This window comes from Mytilus californianus, unplaced genomic scaffold (assembly GCF_021869535.1).
Source record: "Mytilus californianus isolate M0D057914Y unplaced genomic scaffold, xbMytCali1.0.p SCAF_14, whole genome shotgun sequence".
In the NCBI taxonomy this organism is placed as follows: Eukaryota; Metazoa; Mollusca; class Bivalvia; order Mytilida; family Mytilidae; genus Mytilus; species Mytilus californianus.
This window is the reverse complement of record NW_026262626.1, coordinates 573,556-591,300: the sequence shown is the minus strand read 5'-3', so window position 1 is coordinate 591,300 and position 17,745 is coordinate 573,556. Positions and strand designations below refer to the sequence as shown.

Here is a 17,745-nt window from a genome sequence, read left to right as displayed (position 1 = left end):
TGGAGTTCGGTAATTTTGTTATTTGACTTTTTACGGCATTACGTTATTAATAGATCGATAAGACATAAAAGTTAACAAATTAGTATATGGATTAGAAATTACGGAAGCGAAATAGCGCCATATACACTTTGATTGTTGATTATGAAGTAGGTCACAATTCAAAGACAACAGATGCTAATGGGGGTTTTTAACGACCTTGACTACCAATGAGGGTCTTGATAACAGTGCTTTTACGTATTTCTTTTATCTCAGAAATTCCAGGAAGGTCTCAATCGATCACGAAAATACTCGATTATCGTACATATCGGCAAAATGAAACGGTCAATTATATCCATACCGTCGACTTGGTACTCTGATATTCATTAATAATTGTAACTTTGATACATGTCTATATGAAAAATGTGTATCTTGATAAATTGAAAAAGAAAACTTGTGGAGAATTTTGATTCTCAGATCATTCATTTCCCGAAAATACAATCACCATCACCTCGATTCATAGTATCAGACTTATAGTGTTTTATGTCTACTTTTTGATAAAAATGAAGATAAATTTTATATATTTGAGATCTAGGTGCAATGATCTACCTCCCTATACAACTTTAATATGAGATTCACAGTAGGTATAGTGTCCGGCTGATATTTTTTTTCGAGTGATTTGATCGGGTTTTTTCGAGTGTGACCACTTTTTTTCGAGTGAATATGATAAAAAAATGTAAACAAACAGACTTCTTTTCTGGTAAGACGTAAAAAAAAGAAGATGCTAGAACCTTATATTTAATATCATACATGTATAAGGTAAATTAGTGTTTGTGATAAAAATAAATTATCAACCCAACATTATTTTGTTTTAAAAGCGTTTAAAATAGCCTTACAATGCTGTATTTTAAAATGTAGATTGAAAACATTTTTATACACATACAGATGCAAATGTCAACGGAAATGCATACATGGAATCTATATATACTTAGATATACAGACACTTTACAAGAAATTTTGTTTTTGCTTTGAAAAGGACATTTTTGAGAGTTAATTCATTGTTATATGTCCGTGTTTTTTCGAGAGCAGTCTGTGTTTTTTCGAGTGCTTCCTTGTTTTATCGAGTGAAGAAAACAAAATTTTGTAATATGTCAGTGCATTTACGTTTAAATAAACAATGAAAAGGTTCAAATAAAGTAATTTTCAAGCACGAAACAATGCATTAAACCAGTTTGATAATGCTGTATTAACACTAGTCAGAGATTACTCTGACGTGCAACGGCTGTGTTCCAGACGAGCTGGGGCCGTGGGACGTCAGAGCTCGTCCCATATAAAAAAGTGGATATTTGCACGTCCAAAATAGATGCGCTGCTTCGTCGCTTCTGGTGCCAACGGACGGCCTAGGAATTATATAAATCGGGTATCAATTTGTTCATTTTTCATTTATCTCTTCATTTATGTAAGTTTCACCTACCTGCCACCCTATTTTCTCATATTTAGATAGTTTTCACAGTGACCCATCGATTCAGACATTTTTACTTTTATTTTCAAATGGACGTCAAGTTACGAGAGATTTTGCGACCTCGAGACTCAAATATGCAAATATTTATACTTTTTTCACCTCCTTTACAGGAGATCGATATTTAACATTTAGTAGCCAACCACGATTTTTCACCTCCTTTACAGGAGATCGCTATTAAGCATTTAGTGCCAACCACGATAACATTCGGAAGCTCTCGGATATTTATATTGCTTGCATCGTAAATGAGCGAGGTGTTAGATTATATATTCATATTGACCTAGGGTCATATGCATACATCATTTCCCATAGTCCATTGTGCCTTACTTTCTTCTCGTGATCACATGACAATCTTTCAAAATGAAAGTCAAAATGCCAGAATCGGTGGGTCACAGTGAAAACTGTCTAAATATGAGAAAATAAAGGGTGGCAGGTAGGTGAAACTTACATAAATGAAGAGATAAATGAAAAATGAACAAATTGATACCCGATTTATATAATTCCAAGGCCGTCCGTTGGCACCAGAAGCGACGAAGCAGCGCATCTATTTTGGACGGACAACTATCCACTTTTTTATATGGGACGAGCTCTGACGTCCCACGGCCCCAGCTCGTCTGGAACACAGCCGTTTCACCTACCTGCCACCCTTTATTTTCTCATATTTAGATAGTTTTCACAGTGACCCATCGATTCAGACATTTTTACTTTTATTTTCAAATGGACGTCAAGTTACGAGAGATTTTGCGACCTCGAGACTCAAATATGCAAATATTTATACTTTTTTCACCTCCTTTACAGGAGATCGATATTTAACATTTAGTAGCCAACCACGATTTTTCACCTCCTTTACAGGAGATCGCTATTAAGCATTTAGTGCCAACCACGATAACATTCGGAAGCTCTCGGATATTTATATTGCTTGCATCGTAAATGAGCGAGGTGTTAGATTATATATTCATATTGACCTAGGGTCATATGCATACATCATTTCCCATAGTCCATTGTGCCTTACTTTCTTCTCGTGATCACATGACAATCTTTCAAAATGAAAGTCAAAATGCCAGAATCGGTGGGTCACAGTGAAAACTGTCTAAATATGAGAAAATAAAGGGTGGCAGGTAGGTGAAACTTACATAAATGAAGAGATAAATGAAAAATGAACAAATTGATACCCGATTTATATAATTCCAAGGCCGTCCGTTGGCACCAGAAGCGACGAAGCAGCGCATCTATTTTGGACGGACAACTATCCACTTTTTTATATGGGACGAGCTCATACGTCCCACGGCCCCAGCTTGTCTGTAAAACAGCCGTTGGACGTCAGAGTAATCTCGGACTATATTAACACGTACATTTCATAAAAAAGCATCATTCATTTGTATTCAGATATCTGCATGTTTGTGTACCGAGACTGTATTTCATACAGTAAATATTTCGTGATGTAAACAATCTTTATGTGAGGTCAGACATACATACACATAGTGTGTAAAGCGGGTAAATGTGGTTTTTTTTAAACAGAAAATACATCCTGTTTCATTTACTGTTTGTCTTGATGAGAATATGTTTTATCGTTCTAGAAATGGAAATCAAGAAAATTGTTCAAATGCTTCTACTGCGAAGAGGAGTCTGATCAAGCGTATGCTGTATTTGGTCACATAGAAATAAAACACCATCATAACTTCATTTTCATCAGAAATTAAAAGAATTATATTAGTGAGGTGTACGCATATTATCAACATATTTTTTTTTTTATTATTATTTTCAAAAGGATCGTATTAAAACTTACAGATTATTTATTTCGTTGTTTATTAAATACATTGGATAAGTCCCCGAGTTTATCATCAGTTCAGTAGTCAGTACTTCGGTTTTGACATGATTTATAACAAACCTTTCTAAAATTATTTACCTCCAAGGGGGACTGGGAAATAGAAATATGGTCATTTAGGTCCTCTTCCGACCGGTAGTGAAACCCTTGCCAAAGTGGGGCGTCCGTTTAGCTGTGCGGGATGTTCAAGTACACAGCCACGTCCGGTCAGAATGGGCGTGCCACGTTCACTGCACGTTGAGAACCCTTGCAACAGCTCTTTGAGTGGTCCGTAGGTTGCCTGTTGCAAGGTAAAATTTCTGTCCATATCCAATATACCATTTATTTTAGTGGCAGTCTGAATTTACTGACCTTCATCCCGAACGTCGTCTGTTACATGACCTACATATTGGATTTATTGTTAATTGATGCTCGTCTTGAACATGCATGAAATATTTGCCACTGGACGTTAAGCAACCAACAATCAATCATTTAAAATTGTCCGTTTATAAATTTAAAAATTATAAAGAAACTAAGATTTCAGCTCCATCAGGCAAAGTTGACCTTAGATGGATTTGGCTACCCTTTAGGTCCTTTTGGTCATATAGCTCTTCAAATGTTTCGGTTCTCACAATCCTTGGCTTTCCAATATTCGGCTTTGAGCGTTCTGGATGAAAACAAATCCAGAAAAACGCTTCAGACGCATGAAATTTATAAAGTGTTGTTTTCATTCCATTCAATTCATATGTTATTGTTTTTTTTTTATTTATTTATTTTTTTTTTTTTTTTGGAGCGGGGGAGGGAGGGTGGCTTTTTGTAGAATATTTTGGTTTATATTGATTTTTTTCTGATTTCTGATTTTTTTACTGCATTTCCTTATAGATTTCTTGCTCTTTTGTTTTTTTGTCACTATGAAATATGTATTAATCATAAAATAATTTTGACGGTAAAAATGAAATGATTTGAAAGATTATGAGTCGGCCTTCAACAATGAGAAAAACCCATACCGTATAGTCTGCTATAAAAGGCCCCGACATGAAAATTATGAAACAATTTAATTGAGAAGACAAACGGCCTAATTTATAACAAAAAAAATTAAAGAAAAACAAATATGACCGACATAAACCAACGACAATATAAATGAGATGTGGTATGAGTGCCAATGAGACAACTCTCCATCCAAGTCACAATGTATAAAAAGTTAACAATTAAAAGTACGGCCTTCAACACGGAGCCTTGGATCACACCGAACAGCAAGCTATAAAGGGTCCCAAAATGACTAGTGTAAAACAATTCAAACAGGAAAACCAACTGTCTAATCTATATAAAAAACGAGAAAGGAGAAACACCTATGAACCACACCAACAAGCGACAACGACTGAACAACAGGCTCCTGACTTTGGACAGGTACATAAAAATGCAGCGAGTTTAAACGTTTTAACAGGCGCCAAACTTCATCCTAACCTGAGACTAGACCGTTTTAAAAAGGACCCAGTGATTTCTTATATATCGTATTCCTGCAAGGTTATGGTAATATGTTTTCAAAACAGAAAGTCATCATTAAACTGAAAAGGGTTAAATTTGATCAACATAAAAATATGTTTTTGTGACTTATTAAGAATAAATACTATTTTCCTTCGTTCAATTACAGTAACAAACTAGAAAAATTCAGTTTTTGAGCCCAAGATTGTCTTTTTTCTTATTTACATTTTCTTCAAAAAACCCGGACAATCTGTTGAAAAACTCAGACGTTTTAGATGTTGCTCTCGAAAAAACACGGACAATATAAAACACTGAATTATGAGTGAACTACATGGGAATTGTGCGTCGTTTGTGCTCAAAACATGACTTGTATAGTATTCAGAATAAGACGAACAGTCACGAGTACAACTATTATATTTGCGTAATAGCAGTAAATCGATCTGATCGCATGTAATATCATTCGAAAAACCTGTCTACACTCGAAAAAAGTGGACCGATGCACTCGAAAAAACACGATCTTAGCTGGACACTATACCTACCGTGAGATTTCTACGATTTTTTTGTCCGAACTATACTGTTATGTATCCACACTCCCCATTGAATTTTAATGAAACTTTTTAATTATCTAAACGGACACCGAAAGGTCAAAGTGTTTGACTGTCTACCTCATAATCGTATTATTAAACTTGAAAAATATGGCCCAAGTACATCTGCACAAGATTTATTAAAAAATTATCTTACAAAAAGGAAACAGTGTGTAAAAATTGGACAAAGTATTATTCAAATGCTTGATATTTATAAAGGTGTTCCACAGGGATCAATACCTGGCCCAGGCCTGTATTATTTAATGTCTTTATTAATGACATATTCCTGTTTGTAAAACACTTTGATTATATAACTATGGTGATGATAACACCCGTTCAAAATCTTGCACTTTTTAAAATCATTTATTAAACCTTTAGAGGAAGATAATAACTCCCTAATACCATGGTTCTCATGGCAAACCCAGAAAAATTCCAAGCAATTGCAATAGGTTAAAAAAAACATATCTACAAAATACAGTGTTCAACTTTAGAGGAATCAGTATCAGTGTGATGATGAGGTGGAATTTTTTTATGAAACAATAGATTTTAATCTCGATTTCAATACACACATCATTTTTTACATAATTTGATAGACATTAAAGATAATGCATATAATCTTAAGTTCAAAGGCATAGCTGATATACAAAGACCAAAAACAATAAGGTATGTAAGAAAAAGCTTTAGTTATGAGGCAGCAAGACTATGGACTATTAGCTATAACTAATAAGCTGTATCATTTTGCTTGTGCTAAACAGAGCTTTAACTGCTTACATTCATATACATGTGCTTCTGTTTGTGCTTTATTTTTCAATAATTGGTTTTCATTGAAATCTTTTGTTTTATGGCTTGTATGAGTTTTATGTAAAAATACGGATCTGCTTTTTATATTGCATGTGCTTTATAAAAATAAGGAGATGAGGTATGATTGCCAATGAGACAACCATCCACCAAAGTTCAAATAAAGTGATTGTAAGCAACAATGAGAAAAACCCATACCGTATAGTCGGCTATAAAAGGCACCGACATGAAAAATATGAAACAATTCAATTGAGAAAACTATTTTTGTTTGTATTGCTTTCTTATGCTTTTAATGCCTGTGTGTGTTTTATACGTATATGTTGCTTTCCTTTATATGTTGCATGTGCTTTCAGTGGCGGATCCAGAACTTTTTGTAAGGGGGGTGCCGCTGACTGACCTAAAGGGGGGGGGGCGCTCCAGTCACGCTTCAGTGATTCCCTATATAATCAAACAAATTGTTCCCACGAAAGAGGGGGGCCCGGGCCCTGGGCCCCCCTGGATCCGACTATGGCTTTGCTTTAGAAATGAATCCAGTGTAAACAAAAGTAATAGATAATCATTCAGAAAATATTAGATATAATTCATCTCCAAAACTTAACATTTGCGAATAATGTTATTTCCTTACATTTAAGGTTTTAAGTCACAATAAACAAGTACATTATAGAACAATATATTATTATCCATGATACTATGACAAAATTATCATTATTATAAACGCAAATGGTAAATGGCAATATCTATAAATTCAAAAAATTATGACATATGATAAATAAATGTGCACACTTTAAATAAGATAATTTGCAATTAAATATTACAAGTATTATAATGAAAGACAAGGGTTGAATGTCGAATTGCTTGTCAATAAAACATGCAATATGATTTAAAAGCAGTTCAGGTGCACGATACTTGGTCCACATTCATCATACTCCGTCTTCGATATCCACATTTGTTGGAATGATAATAATGAACCACATCAAAATTATTTCATTTCTCCTTAAATACTGTTCTTGCACCTGTACAGAAAGTTTTATCTAGCACTTATTGTATAGTTTTATTGTTGATATTCACCCCATATGTACCAAGTGTTAAATTAGTTTTATTGATATTAAAGAAATTTCTTGGTATTCCTAAAACGGAAGATTTTATACACACAGAAGAAGAAGTATACTTAACAACAAAATTATTTTCATTTACCTGTGTATAATATGACGCAGGTTTTTTCAAAAGTGATGATTTTCTAAATACTGTTTAACATTCCACGGTTGTATCATACTTTAACTTTGTTTAAACCTGTTTATTTACTTTTGACCTTAATTATTTATCCCTTATAATTTTTATTAACTATGTATTTGCTTTCAGGTATCACAGATCAAATTTATTCGTTCATTGTGTGTTAATTTACGTTTTTTGATTGAGTTAAGCCTTCTAATTGATATTTCATAGTGTTTCTTTCTATGTTGTGATGTTATACTATTGTTTCAGAAAAGGGAGAATGTTTGGTACCATTAAAACGTTTAATCCCGCTGCAAATGTTTGCACCTGTCCTAAGTCAGGAATCTGATGTACAGTAGTTGTCGTCTGTTTATGTAGTTCATACGTGTTTCTAGTTTCTCGTTTTTATATAGATTAGACCGTTGGTTTTCCCGCTTGAATGGTTTTACACTAGTAATTTTTGGGGCCCTTTATAGCTTGCTGTTCGGTGTGAGCCAATGCTCCGTGTTGAAGTCCGTACCTTGACCTATAATGGTTTACTTTTATAAATTGTTACTTGGAAGGAGAGTTGTCTCATTGGCACTCATACCACATCTTCCTATATACAAGTATGGAACCTCCAATCCACACGGAATACTTTCTTTCTGGTAGTGCGATAACTTTTGTTTTCACAGTACTTGGAACTATGGCATCCAGTTCCTTCCTCATACGATCTACAAAACCTGAAATCATACAATGTAGATACTGAACATCGTATATACACGTGTAAAGTGTTTTCTCTAAACTGATTTGTATTTATTTATTTTTTTATGCAGATTTTGTATTACAGTAGTGAAAACTGAAAATGTCGAAGTTTGAGTAATGCAGAACAAACAGAGTTTAACCCCTCCACATGTTAATGTGTCGTTTTAAGTCGAGAACTTCATACTTAAATAATATCTTTTAAAATGTTTAATATTTGTCCACACAAGGAAATTTCGGATTAAATTGCAGATTTATGGTCGTCTCTCTAAATTGTATAGTATTCACAACACTCGTCTTGTTTCAACTCAATTTAGCCGTAAGTTCATTCGTTTGAACTGTTTTACATTTTTCATTTTGGGGCTCTTGATAGCTTGCTAAGCCGTATGAGTTTTGCTCAATGTTAAAGGCCGTGCGGTGACTTACAGTTGTTAACTCCTAAGTCATATGGTGTCTGGTGGAGAGTTGTCTCATTGGTAATCATACCATATCTTCTTATTTTTATATTAGAGATTGACATATCATGTAAACGAAAACCCTATACATGTATATGTTGACCTCTACGCATCTTTTTGTTATTGAATGTACTTTGGTTGTAAATAGTCCTATACACGTATTTACACTTTTGGAATTTAGCTGAATTTTGTCTCCAAATTACCTTTAGATCTATCTCCGAATAACCTTCTGACGTCAAGTAACAATCAATTATTTTTATCTACGTCATTTTCTTTAAATTGTGATGTCAAATTGTATGGGAACTTGTGTGATTTTAAGTAATGGCGGACAAATTTGCATACAAGTGTAAATACGTCTTTTGAAGTAGATCCTACACTTTTTTCATAATTTTCATAATTCAATCTACATTGAAAATTTCCTGTCATTTGAATAACAGTCTCCGCAGTCTCCCATACACGTAACTGGAAAATTTTTTTTTTGCGGAACGAAATTCATTTGCCGATGACCTGAACCATATTCATGTATATGTATGTTTAAGACAACACTACCGCAAGAAAGTTACGTTGGAATAAAAATGGTATGTGTGTCTAGGATCATCACCAGAGAGGAATGACATGCTTTTAGGATGTAGGACTTCAATGGTAAAAAGTGGGGATGTGGGATATAAGTGCTAAAAAAAAGATGGGATATGGAAAAAAGAAGGAAAAAGGGGTAGTGTGAACAAATTACAAAAAAAGCTAGATCTGAGAAATGACCAATCCCCGTTTCAGCCACTCTTATCAGGTACCCTCAAGACCAAACATTTAAAAAGTAAAACCAATTTAAACGATTCAAAGCATAAAAACAAATAATCTTGACAAAACAAAATGACTTACCAGGAAACATTGTAGACCCTCCGGACAGGACGATGTTGTTGTAGAAATCTCTTCTGTTGTCAATTTCAGACATCATTATAAAGTTATAAACCATTTCATGGACACCACAAGATTCCATATCTATAAAATATGATTAATTGTGAAAAATTGAAATGTTGAGCGATATAGGAGAAAGAAACAAGGAATTTTCTTTTCATGGTTTAAAAGGTTGAAATTCACTATTAGGAAACATGCAAGTAATTATCAATTCACTTAGTACTTATTTCCGTGTACACTAGACCAATGTCGGCTTTGGACCTGCGTCGCTGCATGCAATGGGTTAAAGTAACATGTATACTGGAGCATGCTAACCCTCCCTTTTCGCTGAAAAAAGAAAACTATGACAAAACTTTTCCTTGTAGAATGAGTGTTGTAAAATTTTGGTCTATCGACAAGCAGGAAGTAGCTACACGGCCTGATGTAAATAAATGCTTACTCGCTACAACTCAACATCATCAAGCTGCAGACCCAAGTATTAAATCATTCCCTTTAATAAGAGCTAAGAAAACTTTGACGAAAATTTTCCTTGTACAATGAGTGTAGTAAAATTTCGAACTATCGACAAATAGGAAGTTGATACACGGCCGATGTATAAATTGCATACTCGCTACAACTAAAAATTATCAAGCTGCAGACCAAGTATTAAATCGATCCCTTCAATAGGAACCGTGAAAACTTTGACGAAAGATGTCTTTTTTTCTTTTGGACGGCGTTGAGCGGTCTTTCATAAAGTTGTCACATGTTTAGACGTGTTTATATTATATATAAATATATGCACACACTTTCAAACTTTCATCATAATCATCGTCGTCGTCTCCATAGGTATTTTTATTACAATATACGAATGTTATTGTAACGAAAGGAATTTTGTGATTCATACCTATAAATGATGGCCTGACCATTAATTCTGGACACCAGAAACGCTCGTTACCAACGTTAATCATAGTCCGATCTCACTGGTAATTCATAGAATTTCTCTAAATAGGATGATTTGGCTGATGCTTCAAGTTCCTGTTCGAAATCAAGAGCCGTAAAACAAAGTTTTGAATTTCCTTAATGTCCCTGACAATTTCATTATCAGCTGTTGTGACAAACATGACAAAGTTATAACCTCTATCGTGGAAGATATGTTGTTAATAAGCGGTTAAATCTCGTCCTGCGATATCAAGACGTTTGGTGGCTTGTGGTAGTGCATGTCCTGCAAAAATGTAAATGATAGTATCCATTTCAATTTCGTATAATCAAATCAAATAAAGTCCCAAAGACATAATATACAGTACAGGGAGTTGTTATAATAGATCAGAATTTAGTATGTATTTTAGACTAGATACCATCTAATTAACCATCAAGATGACCTCCAAAGGCTGTCGGTGATCATACGATTAGATATGAACATACATATAAACATAAATACACAGACAAGCACGTGCAATCGTATAACGACAATTGTTCTAGTTCTGTTTGAATTCATGTCATTGATTGAAAACATATTTGAAACGTTTATAATATAATCATCGTTTTACTTGTATAAAAAAGTTGGTTTTTTTTTTTTTGTGTGTACAGAATCATTCAAAGAAATGGATCTTCCCGGTGACTCCTAGTTTCACTTTCGAATGTTGAAATTCTTTTCTTTTTAATAACTGAACATGCGTATCCCATCTCCAGCTAAGGGTTAAAGTGAAGGGCAAATGAATATGGATCTAAATGAGTTGAATTATTGACTTGCAAGCCAGTAATACATTAGCGATGCTTTTGAGCTTATTTCGACAAAATTGAACCAAACTGACTGCTAATAGCGAAATAGTATTTCACAATTACGCGTTTATTAATGTTTGAAACAAAAGAGTCATACATGTACTAGTATAGTATTTATTTATTCCCCTTAAATTAGCATTATTTTTAATTTGACATTAGCATATATTATCCTTTTGAAATTGCTAAATAAATCTACTTTTGGAATTCCCTAATACATGCAGTGATTAAGTAGTCTGTATCCTTCACATAAAGTCTTTTTACAGCACCATTTTTATCAAAATGCTTATGCTAATCAGAAAATTGATCGTTTGAATATTGTTTGCCAAACATCCAATGGCAAATATTTCATGCATATTGTGACTTGGATGGATAGTTGTCTCATTTGCACTCATACCACATCTTCTTATTTATATATATTAAGCACGTTTATTAGGAAGACATAAATACATGTTATTGTTTTTATATGGTTCCATGTCGGATAGAAATAAAATCTTTTAATTACCTGTCCACATAGGTACAACATGTGATACTCCATCACCGATATCGATAATAATTCCAGTTGTCGTTCCAGAGGCAATTTGGGATAAAACTGCCTGCATTTGGACGGAAAAGGCAGGACTGTTGAACGTTTCGAACATACTCTGAAAAAAAGTTTGCATAAACTAATCTGAATGAAACTTACATTTGCGTATAGTGTTTTCATAATTTGAGAAATCTCGTCGAATACTAGTACCCAATAGAATTGTTTAGCATATACATGTATGTGAGATTGTATGCGGAGTATTTCGCGACCGTTTCTTGTATAAAGAAATGTGATATATACTACATAATCCTATTGTCTGTTAGAATAAAAAAAAAAGCCAGTATTAAAACAGAAAATAATGTAATTTATAATATAATTTAATTCATTGCAGATTGGTTGAAAAGCTAAAGTTGAAACAAAAGCTGAATGATTTCTTAAACCTGAATCATACGTTCCCTGTTAGCTTTGGGATTAAGAGGTGCATCTGTCATCATAACAGGGTGTTCCTCTGGAGCCACTCTAAGTTCAGTATAAAATGTATGATGCCATATTGTCTCCATGTCGTCCCAATTTGTAACTATTCCATGTTCTATAGGATAGTTTATGGTTAACATTCCACGTTTTATCTGGGCTTCATCTCCAACGTAATTATCTTTTGCTATCCCTACCATGACACCCTGCAAAAAAAGAAAAAAAAATATTTTAGCAGGTATTTGTATATTTTATTTCGGATACTATCGAAAATTTCTTTACAACGTATCGGATATGTTCTTAAGAAAGACGCGATAGCATAAATACTCCGGCCATCTAATAAAAGTCATATTTTTTTTTAATAAGAGCCACATTCTATATGTGCCTGTCCTAAGCCAGGAGCCTGTAGTTTAGTGGTTGTCGTTGATTCATGTCTGTCATATTTGTTTTTTCGTAAATTGTTTTGTTATAAATTAGGCCGTTAGTTTTCTCAATTGAATTGTTTCATATTTTTCATGTTGGGGGCATTTTATAGCAGACTATACGGTATGGGTTTTCTCATTGCTGAAGGCCGTACGGTTGACAATAATTGCTTACATCCACTTCAAATGAACTTTGGTGGATAGTTGTATCATTGGAAATCATACCATACGCATCTCCTTATTTGTATAAGCAAGGATTTATATGGTAAGACATACTATATATTAATCCTTGGAGCAAGTAAATTGATTTTCTCTGTATAATTTATTTAAAATAACAAACAAATGGTAATCAAATTCACCAGCACAGCAGCCAGACTGAGTGTTTATGTACTTGCATGAACGTACGGATATTGTATTATCAATACTTGCTGTTATAAAACTTTGGAAATTATTTTAAATTAAAGAATATGTCTCCCTCAAGCAAGACTCTGATTCCTTGTCCTGCTATTTGCTATACATTTCGTCCTTTTTGTTTTGGTTTAATCAGCTCTTCGAATTTTGAAGAAGTTTTAGATTTTCTAATATTTCGGCCTCTGTCATCACCGAAGAGACATTTATTGTCGAATGCGCAGCTTGTGCAGCAAAATTGGTAAAGTTAATGTTATTACAAATCTTTTTTCTAAAAAAAAGTTTAGAAATAAATTTTCATGTAATATCCATCTAACCTGATATTTAGGGCGACCAGTTATGGCGGGAAAAACTACTTTAGGTGCATCATTTCCAGAAAAAAACCTGATTTAACCATTCCGGATCCGTTGTCAATGACAACTGCAGGAATGTCTTCGTCAATTACGTGGAAAGGCATACTTTTTTAATTCCAAAACTACAGATATAATAAACATTGGTCTGTTGTCACTATCAAAGTGTTTCATCCAAAACTTGGTCAAAGAAAAAGAAGTAGTTCAATATGTTTACAAAAAGAAAACTGGCTCCAATAAGAATGGCTGCATTGCACTTTCGATGTGTAATCCCAAACTCCATATATATATAGAGCGTTATCGTTCCGGTCATACTTCCCTTTCCCCAGAAACACGGGTAAAGAATCGCAACATTATGCCACAACTGTTTCGGAGTTTAGTGTATTCTGTGTTCTACCATTTTCAGAAGGTGGATGAGAACTCGTAGAAGAGTGAGGAGAAAGGGGACAAGAAGCTGGTTCCCAAGAAGGAGACAGAAAAGTTCATTCAATACTCTCCTTTAAAAACTTCATAGTGAGGACTCGATCGAATGTAGAAATTATTAAACATGTGTGTAGAATGGTCAAAGAGACATTCAGTCTGCTTCTTGGTAAAATTGAAACCATTGATCGAAATAAATCATCTTTCAGTTATTTTTTTCAGCACTCTTTCCTTTTACTCTTACTAGAACTCAACTTACTTTACTCGCCAATTTTGCCATGTTGTTTTGTTTGGTAATAAAAAAAAAATGTATAATTTCTTAACTTCACATGTATATCAGGCCTTTACCATGTTTACCATGTTTACGAAGTAAATTATTTCTTTTCAATTAAAACATGTAAAAGCTAAAGTAGTTTTTAATAGAAACATCAAATGATTGAAATTATGTGAGAGAAATCAAATTATATCTTAATTTAATTATGAAGCATAATAAACGTATTAAGTAATTATTGCTTACTATATTTGTGTCCTTATATATGTATGCATCACAACTTAATTTATATATATAAGTTATGCCAGTCTACTCGGAATTAATGTCCAATTGATAGCAAACATGCATTGCTTACTCTGAATTCTGACTACCATCATCGCTACATTTTTAAACTTTCCATATAAGAGCAAATGGACTGTCTTGTTGGACATAAGTATTAAAAATCTACTTACTTTGACATGTTTGAAGGTAATACCTATTTTTAAACTGGAGTTATTTCCCATTTGTTTTGATTGACAATTTCTTCTTACCTGTAATCTATTTTTATCTACGATTTGCAAAATTGTATTCAATACGTATTATATACAGAACAAAGGTAACAAAAAAAAACTGGCTGGTAACAACCGTTACCGTATAGTTTTTCTGCACGAGTAGTCGGGTCAAGTCCGAGATGATAGCCGAGGACCTTGACCTGACTACAAGTACAGAAAATATACGGCTGGTTGTTACCATCCCGTTTATTTTGTTACTTTTGTTAACTTTGTATCTGACTTGCGCATGTTGTAGCACTTTTTTAATTAGAAAGTAATACATTTTGCATTTAAGACGAATGCATAATTAAAAAGATTGAACACACAAAATTTGCATACCGGTTTATACCACGATGTTTGAGATATTTAGTCTTTAATAAATCAGGGATTTTGCGTTAACACTAGCGCTTCTCCATTCTATTAGCTGTACGCGAGTAAAATTATTGCTTATTCCTTTGATACATATCAGTGAAGTAGGAGTAGAACGAAAAGTTGAGAAAGGGGGGACTTCTTAAAGTGACAAGCAAAAAAAACAACGTTTTAATCTATATTTTCTGTCATAATAGTCTACTAGTCTAGAAATAAGATAATGTCCTCTTTCGTACCCACTTTATATTCTAATAACAAAATAAACTGCCAAAGAGGAGGGTATTATAGTTTTGCCTCTCACTTTTACAAGTGTGTAATGCGGTTATGGTCCCCTTTCCCGGCTCCTACGCCCCTGCATTTATGTAAACCCCTCCACACCAAGAAAAAAAAACATACATACGTACAAACAAACAAACCCAAACAAATAAATATGTTTTGCCTCCTCCATCCCCCATTTTGAAAGTGGGGAGAATCGCAACCTTCCCCGGCTCATCCCCCCCCCCCCAAAAAAAAAACACCCAAAAAAGAAAATAAACAACAAAAATATGAATAACAGATTTAAGACATTTAAAAATTCAACGACGTATGCAAATGAAACAAGAAAGAGTAATCAGATAAACGTAAAAACATGTATAAATATTGTCAAAATCAATAAAATAAAGAACAAAATATATAAATATACAGTCCGCCAAAAGTTAAGCACCACCTATTTTTATTGCTACATAAACGTTTTCTCTTTTTCGAGGAATAACTGATTTTTAATTAAAAAAAAAATCAGTTATTCCTCGAAAAAGAGAAAACGTTTATGTAGCAATTTTTCTAACATATACCATAAACAAACCATAAACTTAAGTTTGGTCACTGATGCAGGTTCTATGCATTTAAATTTTGAGTTCATAGAAATAGTGCAAATTACACAAATCAGAAACGGAATTTAAGTTTCACTGTGACTTTATTTTTTTACAACAATTAATGACACAATATCATTAAAAGACTCTACAAATAATCTTTGGTATGTTCGGCAAATTAAATGTCAATATTTGAGTCAATAGGATGTGTAACCACCTGTCTTCCGGTAAAGATCCATAACACGGCGTCTCATATTCTGTACAAGACTTCTGAACGTTAGTTGAGGAAATCCTTTCCATTCATCAACAATTTCCACTATTAAATCACCACGATTTTGCAAAAGTAGATCTCTGCAATTGAGATTTCTGCCAATGGCATCCCAGACATGTTCGATAGGGTTCATGGGTGGAGACATGGAAGGCCAAAAGATAGTGTCAATAGCTTCTTGCTCTTTGTACTCGGTTACAATCCTTGTCCTGTGTGGTCTAGCGTTGTCGTCCATGTTCACGGGTCTTGACGCAAATGGGTGATTAACAAAATTAGGGACTACAATGTTTCTAAGCACCAAATCCCTGTATGTCTGTCCGTTCATGTTACCCTGTAGAATACGCATACCAAGCATACAACGATATGAGAAGCAACCTTATACTGTAACACCATCAGCACCAAATGCAGTCGTTGGGCAAATGTTGTGTTTGTCATAGGCAGTATTCTTTTCCCGCCAAACTCGTACTCTGCCGTCTACTGGTTGTAACAGAAACCGACTCTCATCTGACCAATGAATTTTTTGCTAGCTTCTCATGTTCCAGCGTTAATGATCATTAGCCCATTGAAACCTGATTATACCGTGCCTGGTTGTTAGGGCAGGTCTCTTGACAATACGACGTGCTCTTAAGTTGCCTCTATGAAGTCGACGGACCAATGTTCGAACATTAACACTACCACATGGAGGCCAGTGGTGTCTAAGCTGCGGGACAGGAGTAAATGGGCTAGCTTTAGCACGACGAATAAGCAGTCTGTCATCACGACAGGTAGTTAAACGGGGTCTTCCGGACCTTAGTTTATCATTTACAGTTCCAGTGTCAACATGACGTTGTAAAAGTATGACAATGACGGTGTGATTAACATTGAAATGGTTTCCTATGACCCTAGTGCTCCTACCGGCATTTTACATGCCAATTTCTTGCCAACGTTCAGCCACAGATAACTGACGCCTTGCCATATTACATAATGACTTGATGAAGGTCAAATTTCACCTGTACGCGGAACGGTAGGAAAATGATTTAAAGGTTTGTAAAAGTACAGATGACCTTTAATAAAAAGTTGCTTGACGGGTTTATCGGAGTTCAATCTTTTTAATCGAAATGAATTTTCTTAGTGTATGTTAAAGGCAATTCATAAAACCAAACATTAATAATTTTTTCGCAATAGTTAAAAAAATATTGCCATTTATATTTAGGTGGTGCTTAACTTTTGGCGGACTGTATATAAATAAAACCTGTTTCTCTGTTTTATGTGGAAAAAAAATTATTTATTTTGTCTCGTTTTTAATTTTTGAATCCACTTATTTTTTATTTTTTTTTTTTTTTATTTCATTAATTTCATGCTCATTACAGTAATGTGATATTCGAGTAGACCCAAGTATTGATCATGTGACACAATATTTTTTTTTCATTTTCCATCCTTATATCCAAAATGGGTGGACGTTTATTGACGTTGAGATTGATTTTGTGCTATCACAATTCGACTTAAGCAAATTCCTTGAATATGAAGAGAAAAGGGGAAATCCTCCGTAAAAATCGATTTAGACTTAACTGCTAGGCAAACCGACGAGAGGTTTGTACATGGAAACATTTTGTGGTTGCAGTTACTCTTGCAGTCAGTAACTTCG

General features: G+C 34.1%; 1 protein-coding gene and 1 pseudogene across 1 annotated transcript in view; both read right to left on the bottom strand.

The window, feature by feature from the left end:
• Positions 1-15,249, bottom strand: part of LOC127723975 (actin, muscle-like) — a 264,308-nt gene extending 249,059 nt beyond the window's left edge. The window contains exon 1 of the mRNA XM_052230684.1: positions 14,559-15,249. Coding sequence (XP_052086644.1) covers positions 14,559-14,609 — 51 coding nt within the window. The 5' untranslated portion in view covers positions 14,610-15,249. The remainder of the gene's footprint in view (positions 1-14,558) is intronic.
• Positions 6,842-13,524, bottom strand: LOC127723980 (actin-like; annotated as a pseudogene).
• Positions 15,250-17,745: the final 2,496 nt, after the last annotated feature.